A 17,133-nucleotide genomic window follows, 5' to 3' on the forward strand; every position below is an offset into this window, starting at 1 on the left:
TATTTCCATGAGAGAGAGAGACTGTTGTGGAGCCGCAAGGATTAGACCTAGTTCTGTATGGAGGTGGCTGGGCAGTACCTCTCCCCATCTTCCAGATCTTCCAGTCTTATGGTTCCAGGGGTCGTTTTTTTCCCTGGCTCCTTCAGTTAGCCCGAGTTGTACAGCAGTGTCTGCACAGATCCTGTTCCCCTGTGGTGCTCTGTTACATCTGCAGGGTTGATGCTGCAGCCTTTTCAGCTACAGCTCTAGGAATGCTTGGAGTTGATATTTTTGTGGTAGAAAGAACCACTATCTTATTGTAAATATTATGTCTTCAGCACTGCAAACACTTATGCAGGTTCTTAACTTGATTCATATATGGAGCCCCATTTCCCATTTTGGAAATATTTATACCTGCCTAGGGATAATTTTGTGACTGAGAGCTTTAAACCAGTAGTTACTTGAGATGAATATTCCTAATTTGGTTTCCTTTTTATACCTGGCTGAAGGCAAGCCTCAATTGTGCTGTATGTATGAGATTAGATAAGGATGATCAAGAGCATAGAGAAGTTTTGTTTTTTTTAATAAGCAAAGATTAAATGTGCTTGCACTTTTCAGCGTAGACAAAAGATGACTGAGTGGATATGATAAAGGTTCATAAAATAAAATGAGTGGCATGAAGGAAGTAAATAAGGATATATTCATGAGTGGATTGGGTGGGGGAAGGAGTACAGTCACATCCCCATTTGATTCCTGATCCACTGAAAGTTTAAAACAAACTGCCTGGTAGGGACAGCTGAATTTCTATTCAGGTAGAGTGAGAGAGTCTATAGATTTCATAGCTTATTATTATCTACTTGATTTCTGCCAATCTTTAGTCCCTTGACCCATTTAGTATCCACAGTGTACGGCAGGGGTGGGAAAATGTGGCCCACCTGGCCATTCTATCTGGACCGAGGGGGCCCCTGAAAAAATTAGAAAATTAATATTTATCTGCCCCTGGCTGCCTGTCATACAGCCCTTGGTGGTTTGCCAATACTCAGTAAGCGGCCGTCCGCCTGAAATAATTGCCCACTCCCTGGTGTAGGGTATACTGTATTCATAGGAGCAGTGAGGGGATTGAGTAGCATAGGCCTCTGTGGGGCATGAGGGGGGATTGTGGGATCTGATGGTTTTGGGGTTTGATAGGATGGGGCTGAATATGGAAATATGTGGGATAATGGGGGACAGAGTAGAGGCAGGGGGAATTTGAGGTGGCAGGTGGAGCATATAAAGGGCAGTGTGGGACACTTTGGGGCCATGGTGGAGTGTCTGGGGGACTTGTGTAGGAGTACAGGGAGGAGTTCCATTTGATCAGAGTGTAACAGGTATACCTACTACCCAGCACCAGATGCCTGCCCAATTTGGATCTGGTAGTCAGCCCCTCAGTGATTCAGTTGCATTTGTTTTTACTTGGAAATTGGAAAAAAATATATGCTGTTTTATGGGATGATGTACCATATCACTTGCACTCTCCCTGCCCCCCCCCCCCCCCTTCAAAATCTGAGATCCACCCACGGATGTATTATTTATAGAGGTGCACCAATACATCGATCCCGTATTGGATCAGCACTGATATAAAGAAAATTGAGTGTATCGGAAATTGGCCTGATGAGGCCAATAATTTGGCTGATAAATGCCCATACATGCATGTAGCCACAGCGCAGCCTGGCAGCATGGAGAGCTGTGTGCAGCTGTTAAGTCTGTTGTGGTGCAAGGGGAGGGGAGGGAAGGGGCATAGGGGTGCAGATCAGTGGCCCCTGCAGTGAGGGAGGGAGTGGGGCTGGGGCAAGTGCTGCAGTGTGGGTGTGGGACGGAGCTGCGGCTCGTCCGGGGCTTGAGTGGGGGGGGGTGGCTCCTGTCATTGCGTGCACCCCAGGAGGGTGGGGGGGAGTGCGTGCCCCCAGATCTGCATGGGGTGTGGGTGGGTTGGGCTGCAGCTGCAGGCTGGGGCCAGGACTGCACTGGGTTCTTCCCTTTGAGGAGGGGTGGGGGTTGGACCAGGGTTGTGCTTGGGGTGGGTGGTGGTGGCACTGGGAGGGTGCTGTGGTGAATTTTGGGAGGGATACAGCCCCCGCATAATGCTCTTCCCAGCGCTGCTGCTGCTTCCTGCCCCAAATGCAGCCCTGGCCCCAGCCTGAAGCTGCAGCCCACCCCGCCTGTGCAGATCTGAGGGCACATGCCCCTCCTGTCCACTCCCAGGGTGTGCACAGCGGTGGGAGCCACTCCTCTCTGCGCCGTCCGGATGAGCTGTGGCTCCATCCTGTGCTTGCCCTGCCCTGGCTGGATTGCCCAGCCCTATTCTTCCTCACCACAGGGGCATTGATCTGCATCCCCCCTCCCCCCCCCCCCCCCCCCCAATGCCCCTTCCTCCCTCCCTCCCCCTCTCCCTTTCCACCACAACAGACTTACCAGCTGCACACAGCTCTCCACGCTGGATCAGAAATCGGATCGATATTGGCTGATATGCCTCCTTATAAATTGGATATCGGTATCGATCCCAGAAATCTGTATTGGTGCACCCCTAATTATTTCCCACCTTTTTCCAAACTAGGTGACATACAATAAAATTATTAGGATGCAGGTTTAAAACAAACGTAAGGAAGTTTTTTCATGCAATGTATAGCGGAACTCATTGTCACAGGATTCTGTGAAGGCTGACAGTTTACATAGGTTCGAAAAAGGATCAGACAGGTTCATGCAGGATAGTTTCACCTGTGGGGATTAAACACAATGGTAGGGCTGCAACCTCCACATTAGCTCTTCCTGGTTCTTTTATTGTAGAAGGGTAGGGGACAGATCAGTCTGGATAGTCCCTGCATAAACACTCTTTCTCTAAGCATCTACTCTGTGCCAATGTTGGATACAGAATACTGGGTTAGATGGACCTGTGATCTGGCCCAGTGTGGCATCTTTTGTGCTCTTACTAGGCACATAGGCTGCTTGCAGATGTTTAAAAAAAAATGTTTTACTTTAAATTCAGCGCGTTCCTGCGCCTAGCCAAGAGCATGCCCAGAAGAGGCACTGCCTTAGTTGGACCCAGCTCGCCTGATGTCTGTATAAATCAGGCACTTTAATGTAGCTTTTGGGCACTTTAATAGCTGATTGAATCAGCTTTAGCTAAAAGTGCCAAAAAGCCCTGCTGAAGCACCCAATCTATAGAGGTGCTGCAGAGCTGGGTTAAAGTAATGTGCTGTTTCTTTCGGTAAAGTGGGTTTTTTTTTGTCTTTTTTTAACATCTGCAAACAGCCATCATGGCCTCTGACATCAGAATAGCTCAAAAGAAAAGAAAGTCTGGTCAGAAGAGCTTATTTTCTTTACTGTTGCTGGTAAGGTAAAATGTAATGTCAAATTAAGTTATGTAGTGTCCTCCAAGAAAATGTATTTGATTAGACACATGGGGTTATCTACTCTACTTCTACTGAAGGTACATACACTCTTCATAGACTGAATGTTTTGATTTAATTCTGACTTCATTTAATCAGTGTTTATGTTGCATCCACGTGGATGCAGAAGGACTATACTAGAACAGAAATAAGTAATATTTTTATTATTATTAATGCATTTTCCTGTGTGACTGGCTTATTCATTCATTCTTAAAGGTGAAGTGAATATCTTAAATGAAAGAAGTGTGTGAGGAGGCTTGTAGCATAATGTTTTGAGCTAAGATTATGTCTGTCAAATATCTTTATTTAAAAATGTACTTTAAAATTGATCTCATTCTATTTATCTTCTGAAACCTGAGGTGAAGTTCTGTTTTGATGCATTTGATATTGTGATGGCATCTGCTTGTCAGAGGCCAGTGTTGAAGGTGGAATAGAATTAGAGTTGTCCTGATGAGCAGCCAAAGTGTATCTTAATCCTGACTCCTGGGCATTTCAGTAGGAGTACTCTGACATTTATATGCATTAATAGCACCTGCTAGGCATAATAAGGTTCAGTCTTTGTTCCTGACGTGTCACAGTGTATTTCCTTCCAGCTAGAACAGTGAAAAGGGCTTAGGCAAAAGGGCTTAGACAAACCCCAAGCAGTTACTTTAAATTGTAGAACAAAATATAGTCAACTTAATCCTTCAGTCAAGTATGCCACTAAATATCAATAACTCCTTAGGGCAGTGGTGTGCAGCTGATCTAGCCCCATGAGCCAGATGAGTAGTGCTGGGCCATTCTGTGCACCAGATCCAGAGCACAGAGCTGCTTCATTTGGCCTGTGGGGCCGGAATTTGGCACAGTGTTAATTGCTGCAGCTCTGAAGCTCCCAGAGGTGAGGCAGATGCCATTCCTCCTGCTGTCAAATTTCCGGCCGTGTTGGCCAGGTGACATGACTCCAGGCTCCAGATCCAGCCTGTGGCACTTCTCACGGTCCAGAAATTTGGTGGCAGGATGAGCAGTGGTAGTGTTGTTTGCTGCAGCTTCAGGAGTTGCAGTAATTACCACTACTGCTGCTTGACATGCTGCTTAATATGTGGACTTGTATGGAGCCCCTAGGACCAGAAGACATGGTTCTTTGGGCTGGGTCATCTCGCCTGTGGACCTTATCTTGGTCACTTTTCCCTTAGATTGAAATACTGGCCAGAAACAATCTCTTAATCCTACTCAAAGATTGAAATAAAATCTTTATAAGTACAACCTAGCAATTTAAAATCTCTTTGTAAACTCCTTGAGTAATTGCTGCAGGGCCTGTAGTACAAGTGGTCTGTGTTCTCTGTCCTGCTTACTAATTTGGCAGTTACCTTCTCTATCAGTATCAACATTTTAAAAGACGTAAGTGTGTTGCAGTAGTATAATCTTGAAATGACAAACAGCCCAGATTGTGATAGTAAGATCTGCATCTGAAAGATCAAGCATCTAAACAGAATAGATGGCTATCCTCTGAGAATTAGTAAAATAACTGTATTGTAAATTTTCTGCTAAATTATTAGTAGGAACAGCAGTTGTGTAAATTGGACTCTGAGTACTATGACTGTAGTTCAACAAAAATAAGGAAAACATGTTTATCAGTACTGTAGTTGTAGCTTTTCCTCTTTCTTCATGGAAAAGTTGGACTATCTTCACTATGCCATCAGGTAATGAAGCTCACTTTTTAGGCTGCTTTAATTGAGGCAGTGTACTAAAAAAAAAAAGAAAAAGCTTAAAATAGCTCTTGGCTGTTTGTGAGTGGGCTACTTTCTCTGATTAGTTAGGAAGTCTGAGGAATGGTAAGTGAAAATCTATGAAAATGTGAGTTGCAGTTGTTTTGTATAAAATGCAAAGGGCCCTGGAAGACATTACACTTAAGATACAATTAAACAGTTAATTGCTTTTTAAATTGAAACCCAGCCACACATCCAGGCATATCAAAAAGTGAAGCCAGCCACAAAATTATTGCACAAAAATGTGTAAAATTTGTGGCTGGTTTCTGTCACTCCTTAAAATGAATATGTGGCAGGGTGTTGATCAGCTGATTGCTGGCAGTTTTGGGAGTGCTTTGGGGCTCAAACTGTCCATAGTATGGTTCCTGTGAGCTAATTCTCAGAAGCATCAGGATCACACTGGGCAGCCCTATTGCGCTCCTGATACTACCTGTGATCAGCTGATTGTCAGCTGGCAGAGACTGTATTCTGGCTGGTTCAGGTCATGGTTCAGTCTTGGTCTAAGGCTCAGACTGGCCAACCAACAATCAGCTAATTGTTGAACAACTTTGCTGGTGCAAAAACAGCCCAGGATTATGATCCTGGGCTTTCCTCTGTATTGGCCAGCAAGGCATCATTGGAGTTTGATCACCAATCCCCAAATCACGTCCTGCCATGAACATGTGGCATAGTAGAAGGCATGGCAGATAAGATCCCATCACACCTTTACCTGGTTGTCTGTCAACAGCCTAAGGGACAGTGAAACTGATGATATGACTCTCTCTGTTGCTGCAAGAACAGGAGAGGCAGGTCTGCACTCCATTGCTGGTGGGAATGTAAGAGCCACCAGCAGAAGCCTGAATACGAGCTGCTTCTTGCTCTCACAAATTTAGGAGTAGAATAGCTGTAATGTGTCAAGTATTTCAAAAGAAACTACTTTCCATCCTATGTTAAGTTCTGTAAATGATATTGAACTAAACAGTGAAATAGTAAGCACTTCAGGTACAAAGTTTTTAATTTGCAGGATTTATGCTTGCTTTGAGAGGTATACTTTGTAGACAGGTATATGGATGAGGGGAGATTACAACTAAAGGTAGGTTTGAAAAATCCACTTATTAGCAGTGACTGAGAAGATTTCCCTTTTGAGCTTTGAAATCTAAACTTCTAGCTTCTCCAGAAATAAAACTTTTATGTATTTATAAACAGTAATTCTGAATAGCTTTAAATATATTTTTCTAAGCATGGAATGGTACAGTGTTGTGTTCTTAGGCCGGGGTGGTCAAAATGTGGCCCACAGGCCAGGTGTGGCCCGCCAAACCGTTCTATCTGGCCTGTGGGGCCCCTGAAAAATTTAGAAAATTAATATTTATCTGCCCCGGCTGCCTGTCATGCGGCCCTCGGTGGCTTACCAAAACTCAGTAAATGGCCCTCCACCCGAAATAATTGCTCGCCCCTGTCTTAGGCAGTTCTAGTGCCTTTGTTGTTATTTGTAGTCTTTCTGTAGACTACCAGTATGAACAAAACTTAAGATTTAATGCTGTTACACAGAGCCCTGTGACGTACTGGGAAGCTATCAGTAATCATGACGTTATTGTCCTATGACTTAAGTTTTGGGAAGCTGTGATTAATAGGATTGACAGGCATTGGAATTATTCACAGGGAAGAGGGCTCAAAAGAGAACTATCCTAACTTTCTATTTTTTAACCATTTTCTCTTGGCGATAGCCATGAGGATGGAGGACAGTCAGAACATATGTGGGACCAGAGTTTTAGTCTTTTTTATGGCTGCTGTGCATTCCTTTGACATTGCAAGTTTTATTCTCGTGGAATCCTAATTCCTTGGTAGGTAGAGCCAGGACACTGATTTACATGTGGTCTTATTTTTGAGTTGGTGGCATGACTGGCTGGCTCCTGTGCCTTGGTGATTCCAGATTAGATCTCTGACAGCTGGCACAGTTTAGAGCTTCCCCCAGTCTGTGACTTGAGACCCTCTCAGGGCCTCGAGCCTTGTGATTCGGAAAGCATAAAGGCAACTTAAAACTTTGTAAGAAGGCCATTGTCTGAATTTTTTCAGCATTCAGGAAGAGAGGTCACAGAACTATTCTCTCCCTGAGCAGTCATAGAGGTGACAGAACTTCACATGTCTTGGGCTGGCTTGAAAATAATATGAAAGCTGCCTCCAAGAAGCAGCTATGGACAGAATTTTGATGATAATGCCAGCATCTAGTGAAGGGATGGCTAAGTTTCTTGTCAGGACAGTGACCCTTACTGCATTTTTTTTTTTCATTCAGTTGAAGCTAATGTGGTCCTGGGTATGACTGTAAACTGCATCTGACTGGAGAACCTGGTGGTAATGTCGTGGGGCTACTTGTGGTGGGGTCGCTTCTATAAAACACCACAACGTTGTAACCTCCAAAGTAAGGCAAGTATAGGGCACATCAGAACCCTAGCCCCTACTGCCTGTGGGTGCTCCTTGGTTGGAGAAAGGCTAAGGCACATCACTTTGACAGATGCGCCCTCACTGAGGCATTAGGCAATCATCAGCAGTTCTTGGCTGTAGCTTCTGCCAGAGAGCAACAGATATCGAGGCGCTGAATATCTGGACTCGGTCTGGCCTTTAGATTCTGACTCAGTGGTTTAAAGTGGGGATGGTAGGTCTTGGGCAGCATCCACTCCTCCATACTCTCACCTAGACATATACATCCAAGGTCTTGGTGTGGTGTGATGGTTGCAGGACTTTTACAAGTGGATTTATCAAGCACCTGACTAGACCTCTTACACATACACCATGATCCAGAGGATGGACAGTTGCCTACTACTACTGAAGCTAATGATTTGAAAACCTCAAAACATCCAACTAGTTTTAGCTGCCCTTTAGGGACCCTTTAGTAAGTGCTGAGCGCCTGTGTTTTGAAAACTAGCCCCGTATAGAGTCTCAGTTTAGGGAACCAAATACATTCTTTACAAAAAGCTTGACCTTTCTGTAATTTTGATAGTGAGTACTTGCTATAGTTTGTAGAAACACATTTTAGGAAGACAATCTTGCATCAGTTTGTGTTTGGAAAGTAGCTTTTAAAACTACGAGCTCAGACACTTTAAAAAGTATGGGCATGTAGATGATATTTTAGGCTGAGGTTTGCCTACTCTAAATGTGATTGTATTTTTCAAATCTTCATATGCTTTTATTCATTGTGCAAAATAAGATCACTGTATTCTTAAAATAGTAACAAAGTAATATTTGGGTGTTTAATCCACCTAGTTTTTAAGATCTGGATGCAGAGATTGGTTCTTTATTATGTTATACAATGTATAGAACCATGGATCTCTGATCCTTGATTAGATTTCTAGGCACTACTGTAAAATGAAATATGAAGGGAAGAATTCAATCAGGGAAGAAGTTTGTTTTGTTTAGGATATACCTGCATGTCAGTGAGGCAGTGTGACTGTAGCCACTGTACTGGAGATGCATCTTGAGTTAATTTACAAATAAAGACATTTCATAGAACACATGACAGTGTAGGAAGGGGTACAGAGAAGATATTTGAATGGAGGTGACACTTTTTTCCCCCCTTATTTTTAAATCGTGGTGACATGTCCTTTTTAAAATGCACCATTTTTTGCTTTTATAGACTTAGTTGAATTCTTGAAGCTAGAAGTGCACCGATACAGTGGTCCATATTGTATTGGCACCAATAAAGGAAAACTGACATTATCAGTAGTTGGCTTCTTTTGGCTGATGTGGCCAATAATGTCACTGATAAATGCCGAGTACACGTGCATAGCTGCAGCATGCATGCAGTCAGCCCAGCGACTTGGAGAACAGTGTCTGGCTGGTAAGTCTGTTTTCGGGGGGCGGAGGGAGGGAAGGGGTGTGCAGGGATGCAGATCGAGGTTCCTGCGATGAGTGGGAGTGGGGTGGGGGGGGCATGGGGAGGGGGGAAATGGATTCCCCCTCATAGCCCTCCCACCCCAATATCACTGCCATCTGCCCCAAGTGCAGCCCTGGCTCAGCCCGCAGCTGGGAAGAGCCTGGCGTTGCCACTGGCCCCAGCCTGCAGCGCCAGCTCACCCTTGTCTCATGCAGATTTGAGGGGCACGTGCAGCCCGTGGCTCCCTTTGGGGTGCATGTAGCAGTGGGATCTGCTTCCCCTTCCCCATGCCCCCTGAATGAGCCTCTTCTGGCTCCATGCTCCACCCTGGCTGGGCAGTGCATACCCCTGTCCTAGCCCCACTCCCTCCCTCACCAAAGGGGGCCACCATCTGTTTCCACCCCCTCCCCCCTCTCCTGCAGACTTACTAGCCGGACACTGCTCTCCAAGCTGCTGGTGGCTTGCATATCTGCAGTCGGATTGGTATCGGCCCATATGGCTCATTAATAATTGGCCATCAGCATTGGCCAAGAAACATCTTTATTGGTGCAACCCTACTTGAAGCACTGTTGACCCTTACTTTGGAAAGGATTTGGTGATGGTAAAAATGTAGATAGTTTCCTTAAAGATTAGTAGTGTACCTAGATGTAAATGGTAGTGTCTAGGCAAATGTACAGTTGATTGAAAATTAGATGTATTCTTAGCAAAGTTTTTTCCATGCCTATTTATCTATACAGCTCTTGTTATTCCGTGTCCAAGTTACATTTTCATAGTATCACATCATCAGAGAACAGGAAAAGTGCTAATGCTCAATGGGTAATGATGAAGAAATTCATAAAACAAATAAGAAAATTGGATAATCTCTATATCTTTATTTTGACTTAAACATTATTTTACACGTGCATTTTGCGTTAACCAGCAGTAGCTCGTGGGGCACCATCAGTGTTGGAATTTTCTGGAAGTTAGGCATTATATATATAAAATTACACACATACACATGCGCGTACACCCCCCCCAACACTGATAGTGCCCCATGAGCTACTGCTGGCTAATGCAAAATCTATTGTAGTGAAAAGATCACAAACTTATATGTGTGTGTGTGTGTCTACTTTTGTTTTGTTTTGTGGTGTCTATTTAAATATTTCTTATTATGATCAAATAAATGTCATTATCTTGCTGGCTGAGAAAAGAATGTCAACTGTTTGAAATTTTAACAAGGGATTTTTTTTTCTACAATAAATCGTGTCCTTAAGATGAGGCTATTCGTGTACCAGCTTGTTTGCATGTGTTTTTCTTCTGTGTACACTGATTAACTTATATTTGATTTTACTGTAAATCATGTATAATGATTAGTTAAGAGTAATATGTCTGCACATTGTAGATGTTGTTTGTTCAAGTCTAAAATAAAAGTTAAACTTTAATAACATGTTACCAAGAGTCGGGTAAGAACTGTCTGCACATATTGGCAATTTTTTCTTTGCATGGTATTTCTAGACAAGTGAGATTTCTGTTCAAAGCTACTAGGGCACATTAATTTTGATTACTTGTTTAGAAAGGCAACTTGGCAAACTCCCTTTTGCTTTACTGTTAAAGCACTGAAGTTTGTGATCTTTTCACTACAGTAGATTGAAAGTGATGATGAAAGATACTACATTTATTCCAGAAAGGCTTAAGCACTAATGTTGGAGTCCAACTGGTTTGATATTTCAGTGTTATGTTGAATTGTGTGCCACTTTTTAGTAACAGGAGAGTTATTACTAGGCAAGTTATGGTTTGCTATAACATTTAATATTTAATTTCCTATAGATACAAATATTTATTGAATGAGAGGTAGGCTGAGGCCTGTAAAGCCTGTTTACTGTATTCCAAAGGGGATGTGTTAGCTGTAGGTGGAGCAGCCTCAAGGTAATATTCTGTTCTATATATTTTAATATGGCTTCCTTTTCTTTAGTACAGGGGCCTGAGAAATCTATATTTAAACCATATTCTAGGTGAAAATACATTTTGATATTTAACCACTATATCACCAACACTTAAATATTGTAAATTGCTGTGCTACTTTTGAAATCTGTCTGAATTATCTTTTTCCTTTTCTCTCTAAAACTTCTACGGATATATGTGTATGTAACACAACAAATATTCAACTAAACTCAAAATAATCTGTTTTAGAGATTTTACTCTCAATCAGTAATCTAGGTCTGCAGATTCTTTTATGTTGAGCCACTTTTCACATCTGAAATGAAAATAGCAGTGCAATGTTCCAATTCACTTACCTGTCCAGTCATTCTATCTGAAAGCATTAAATGTTGTCTAAAATAGATCTGTAGAAAAATATTTTAAAATCTTCTGTCCTTAAGTAATAAATCTCATTCTCAGAACTTCACTAATAAAATTACTATAATCTTATGGATGCAAAAAACAAGCAACTGGAATACATGTTTTTCTTATTGATTTCTGCTGTCTGAAATAATAGGTTTTTGGGACTGTGTTGTCACAAGAGACCGGAGGGAACCAGTTGTGACTCCGTGATTCTGTGGGCTGATCTGTGCTTGACTTGGTCCATAAAGTGGCTTATACAACCTAAGAGCAGTTCTTTTATGCACCTTGAAGCCATGGGGTTTCCAAGGAATGAAACTGGGCCATGACAGTTGAAACACTCAGATTATTTAGTGAGCCCTAGGTGGTAGTGACTGAGCATTTGTTACTGTCTGATGAATACTGCAGGTATGTGAAATGGCTTGTAGGTCTTTCACTAGTTGGTATCCACAACACAAAATCTACTCTGAAAGTTACTACTTGTATTGAGTCTTGAAAGACAAATTTATCCCTTTCATTCTATTCATACCCCAAAAAGAGCTGCATTTCTAGAGAATAGTGCAGTAATGGCATAAAGCGGGGAAATTTATGCTTTGGAGAACATTGTACTTTACTTGTGTTTCAAATTCTGTGTGCTGTAACATATTTGACATTCAGCAAAGAATTAACCAAGTACATTGTCATATTTTCTTTGAAACAGCATTGATGCAGTTGCACATATTTCCCCACTGTTATATATAGTAAGTTTTAAAAAAAATTACTGTTGAATATGTATAATTCTTGTAAGGTATAGGCCCAGAACTCTCATATATTCAATTTAATAGAAGAAAGACTTAATTTACTTACTGGGATATACTAAGATGCTAATTATTGTCAGCTAATATACATCTCAGTAGTAAGGATTTAAGTTCACTATAAGTCCTCCCTTAATATTGCCTCCTTCCAGTTTTTAAATACAGTATGGTGATAGCTAGGAACTAATAAGATGTTTAATAAAGATACATATAAGACAAATAATGTACCATTTAATGGACAGTCAGGATGCAAGCAGGTTTAGTGTAACATTCTGGTGAAAGGGCTAATGACACCGTGAAATCCAAGGGGCAGAATTCAGGTGTTTATGGTGAGCGCAAAAACAGTGGCTGCTCTGGATCCTTGTCTGCCTTTCGTTAAAAGTGACATTCTGTAAGTATGTTGTACTGCTCAGGGATTTAATCTTAAATATCTGAGGGCAGGATGATTTTAGGAATAATGATGATAGGCACTGAAATGAAAATTCTAAAACTCCAGTTGACAGGAAAAGTTTTTTTGCTTATCAGTAAATGCTTCCTGTATGTTGAATGACTATTTTTCTATCGCCTACAGGTCAGAGCGCCAGATGCAGTACATACCACTGGATCTGCAGATACACATGTAAGTCTGAAAGATCAGAATATAGCTGTCGCATTAAAAGAATACTTATTTTGCCACAGCTAGCTGTTATTGGTGTGTAATGCATGTCACTTGTTGGTATTTATTAGGAAATGGTTTACAGAATTATTTTACCTTTTGTCTTGTCAGTCTCCCATGTCACATGTTTTTAATATAAATAGGTTATGTCCTGTAGAGATACAGTGTGCATCAGTTTAGCACTTAAGCTTTTAAAAACTCATTCTTTATAACAATTATAGTTCAGTGGCACTGTAGAGTTTTGCTTTCCCTCAGTTACAGCCCACAAAACAAGCTTAGAACAAAATCTTTTCTTTCATAACTGCCAGTATAATAATCTTTGCTGAATATTCTTTGGAATGGAAACAGGTATTTAAGCAGGAAAAAACAGTTGTGACGATAGAACATTTATTGTTACACTGAAGAAACTGTTTAAACTAAGCATAGCTTAGTTTGTTTAGAATCGATGATACTTAAAGTCAGTGGGTCCCAACCTTTTTTATACCGCGGACCGGCACAGGGCACAGAGAGTGGCTGCCTTCCTCCTGGGGCTGCCCCACTTCCCAGCTTTAACCCTGCACATGACTGCTGGCAGTGGAAGCCACTTGCCCAGGCAGACAGATGGGGGTCTGAGTTGGGGGCTTATGCCATAACCCAGCAGCCAACCCTTTGCAGCCTGGTACTGGGCCACAGCCCAGTGGTTGGGAACCTCTGCTTAAAGTGATATCGTGTGTGTAAAGTTAGTTTCTCAAGATAAATTAGAACTGCTTTCTCTTTTAAACATTACCTTTTTTGCTGGCACAACAGACTTTTTAAAAACTGATTGGCTAGATTTCTTGCTTTATTATCTTTCCTTGAGGTTTTTTTCTGTGTCACATTCTTGGTACATTGAGGCCATGAACAGATGCTCTGCTTGAAGTGCTCCAAGTACCTTTGAAGCACTACAAACAGTGCAAATCTTCATATCTGAAGAAAAGTTTAAATAGTGACCCTTGAAAAAAGAGGAACATAGATTTCCTAGATTTCCTAGACATTAGGGCTGGAAGGGACCTCAGAAGATCATCGAGTCCAGCCCCCCACCTGAAGGGCAGGAAGCCAGCTGGGGTCATAGGATCCCAGCAAGATAAGCATCCAATTTACTCTTGAAGGTGTTCAATGTAGGTGCTTGAACCACCTCCGATGGCAGGCTATTCCAGACCTTGGGGGTTCGGACAGTAAAGAAATTCTTCCTTGTGTCCAGCCTGAAACGGTCTTGCAGGAGTTTATAACTGTTCAACCTCGTCATCCCTTGGGGTGCTCTGGCGGACAAACGTTCCCCCAGATACTGATGGTCACCCCTGATAAACTTATAGGTGGCCCCCAATCACCCCTGAATCTGCGCTTTTCCAGGCTAAAGAGCCTCTCAGCCTGTTGTCGTAAGGTCTGTTTTCCTGACCTCTGATCATGCGCGTGGTGCTTCTCTGGACTCTCTCAAGCTTCTCCACATTCTTTTTGTGGGGCCCAAAACTGGACTCAGCATTCCAGCTGCGACCTCACCAAGGCTGAGTAGAGGTGGAGAATGACATCCCGGGATTTGCTTGAGAAACATCTATGGATGCAAGCCAGTGTTTTGGTCACTTTACTAGCTGCAGCATTGCATTTAAAGGCTCGTTCTCACCTAGTGGTCAATGATGACCCCCAAGTCTCTTTTTTTTTGTAGTACTAGCCAGCGTAGTACTGCCGAGCCTATAAGGATGCTGCAGGTTTTTCCTCCCAAGGTGGAGAACCTTGCATTTTTCAGTGTTAAACAGGTTCTTGTCCGCCCATTTGCTGAGCCTGTCCAAGTCAGCCTGGATCGCCCTCCTGTCTTCAGGTGTGGATGCTTTGCCCCAAAGTTTGGTGTCATCGGTGAACTTGGCTAGTCTGCTTCTGACTCCAATGTCCACATCATTAATGAAGATGTTGAACAGTATGGGTCCAAGGACAGAGCCTTGAGGGACCCCACTGGTCACAGGGCACCATGACGATTGACTTCCGTTAATTACCACCCTCTGGGTCTGACCACGGAGCCAATTTCCCAGCCAGTGGATTGTGGTGGACCCAAGGCCACAATTGGCCAGTTTCGCCTAGAGGTGATTATGGGATACCAGATCGAAGGCTTTTTTGAAGTCAAGATATATGACATCAATCTCTTCTCCCTTGTCCAGGTGATAGGTCACCTGGTCATAAAAGGAAATGAGATTGGTCAAGCAAGACCTACCTGCTACAAACCTGTGCTGGCTATCCCTCAGGATGTTGGCGTTGGCCAGTCCATTAAGGATGGCCTCTTTGATAAACTTTTCTAAGATCTTCCCCAGGATAGAAGTCAGGCTGATGGGCCTATAGTTTGCCAGATACACTTTCCTCCCTTTCTTGAAGATAGGCACCACATTGGCCTTCTTCTGGTCTTCAGGCACTACACCAGAGCACCAGGAGTTCTCAAAGATCTGTGCCAGAGGCTGGGCTATGATGCTCGCCAGCTCCTTGAGTACCCTGCGGTGTAGATTGTCAGGGCCAGCTGACTTGAAGGTATCCAGCATCTCAAGGTGTTCCTTTATGAGGTCCGCATTGATGGAGGGCAAGGGACCTCCCTCACCCGGACCTCCCTGTCCCGTAGTGGGCATGGGCGTCCCATGGGACTGATGAAAGACTGATGCAAAGTACCCATTTAATAGGTTGGCTTTTTCCTGGGCGTCAGTTGTCCCATCTGGTTCAGCAGGGGTCCAATGTTGCTCTTGTTTTTCCTCTGGCTCCCCACATCTGAAAAAGGACTTCTTATTGTCCTCGATGCTCGAAGCTATTTGGAGTTCAGTTGCAGCCTTGGCTTTCCTGGTTTGCTCCCTGCAAGACTGGACCAGTGCAGAATATTCCTCCTTGGAGGTGAATCCCATCCTCCATCCTTTGTAGGCCTTTCTTTTTAGCCTCAGGAGGTCTGCTAGATCCCTGGAGAGCCAGGGGGGCTGCTGTGCCCTCTTGCTGCCTTTCCTCCAAGATGGAATAGAATTAGCTTTGAAGCACTTCGTTTTGAACAATTTCCTGAAACCTCCAAGTCCTCTAGCAGTGCTCTGGCAACTCGCAGTGCTCCATTATTCCCTTCTCCCCCCCACAGTGAGGGAGAAGTGGGGAGAGCAGGGCAGACAGCTGGTGGTTACTCTCCTGTGTGCTCTGCTAGTCTTGAGTACCTGACTAGAGAGCAGTACCACTATGTACCTTCACAGCCATTTTTGAAGTGCTGCCAGGGGCATGTTTCATCTCAAAAACACTACTAAGCAAGAATCTGCAGGCATCTCTGTTTCAGTGACTGAGGGGAACAGAAAAAGGACAACTTCCCAAAAACAGGGACAATACATTATATGTAGACTCCAGCCTACTCTACATTAGTTTAACGAAAGCTGCCTTTTGTTGCCACACGTTTTCATGCAAACACACAAATTAGATGTAAGGTTCTGACTACATTGCTGTATTGTCTAGGTGCATGAAAACATCACACTTTATAAGAAATGTAATTGTCAGCAAAAGCCCCAGCGTGGACGCAGCTCTGCTAGCAAAAGAGAACTTCGACTGGCCGGAGTTAAGCTATTCAGGGGCATGTTTGCTGAGTGCTGAAGGAAACTGATTTTGAAGAACTTCAAATGCATATCTGTCCATGCCATGAATTAAAACAAAAATGATCAGCAAGAGCAGTACAGAGCTCCAAAACATTAAACAAAGGCCCATTTGCACATGGCTTTTTTCAGAATTTCAGTTTAGTGTATAAATGTAACATTCTATTATCAGTTGATGAATTGCTTGTAAATCAACAACAGTTTTCAAGTTCTGATGGCAGAACCCTTTTTTAATGCATGAGCCAGAAAGATTTGTATTGAGTTTGATCTCAGGTTGTAATAGCTTTATAACTGTCAGCTATTATAAAGTCCACAAATAGCACAGAAACTTAGTGTTAAAATAGAGTGAAATCTCCAAAATCATCTGTCAGCAATCTGGGTCTGTAGATTCTATGTTGAGCCATTTTGTACATCTGAAATTAAAATAGCAATGAAATACTCCAATTAATTCACCTATCCAGTTATTCTATCTGCAAGCAGTATATGTCTGTCTAAGAATAAACCTACAGACAAATGTTTTAAAAACACAATTGTGCTCAGTGATCTTCCTCCTTTTGTTGATGGCCTCGAGGATGGAAATTAAAATATGAGAAGAGGAGAAAGAAATTATGGAGTTAAGTTTTAATATGGCTCGGGCCAAAAACTCAAAAACATATTATCTGCTTCTGCGAAAGGGTACACGCAATTCATTGAGCAAACTTTTAAATTTATTTCCATGTAATTTTCTTTCAGAGCTGGCTCGGATTGCACAGCTAGTCTTCTGGCAAAGA

At 42.8% G+C, this 17,133-nt stretch overlaps 1 protein-coding gene across 7 annotated transcripts in view; it reads left to right on the plus strand.

Moving 5' to 3' along the window:
- Positions 1 to 17,133, plus strand: part of U2SURP (U2 snRNP associated SURP domain containing) — a 78,227-nt gene that overhangs the window by 739 nt on the left and 60,355 nt on the right. For 5 of the 7 annotated variants that reach the window (XM_059731001.1, XM_059731003.1, XM_059731002.1 and 2 more), the window contains exon 2: positions 12,678 to 12,725. In XM_059731001.1, the coding sequence (XP_059586984.1) occupies positions 12,678 to 12,725 (48 nt within the window). Of the gene's footprint in view, positions 1 to 8,917; positions 8,961 to 12,018; positions 12,053 to 12,677; positions 12,726 to 17,133 lie in introns of those variants that run through there. The other 2 variants (XM_059731005.1, XM_059731006.1) reach the window with 2 other exon arrangements.

This window comes from Alligator mississippiensis, chromosome 7 (genome assembly GCF_030867095.1).
Source record: "Alligator mississippiensis isolate rAllMis1 chromosome 7, rAllMis1, whole genome shotgun sequence".
NCBI lineage: Eukaryota > Metazoa > Chordata > Crocodylia > Alligatoridae > Alligator > Alligator mississippiensis.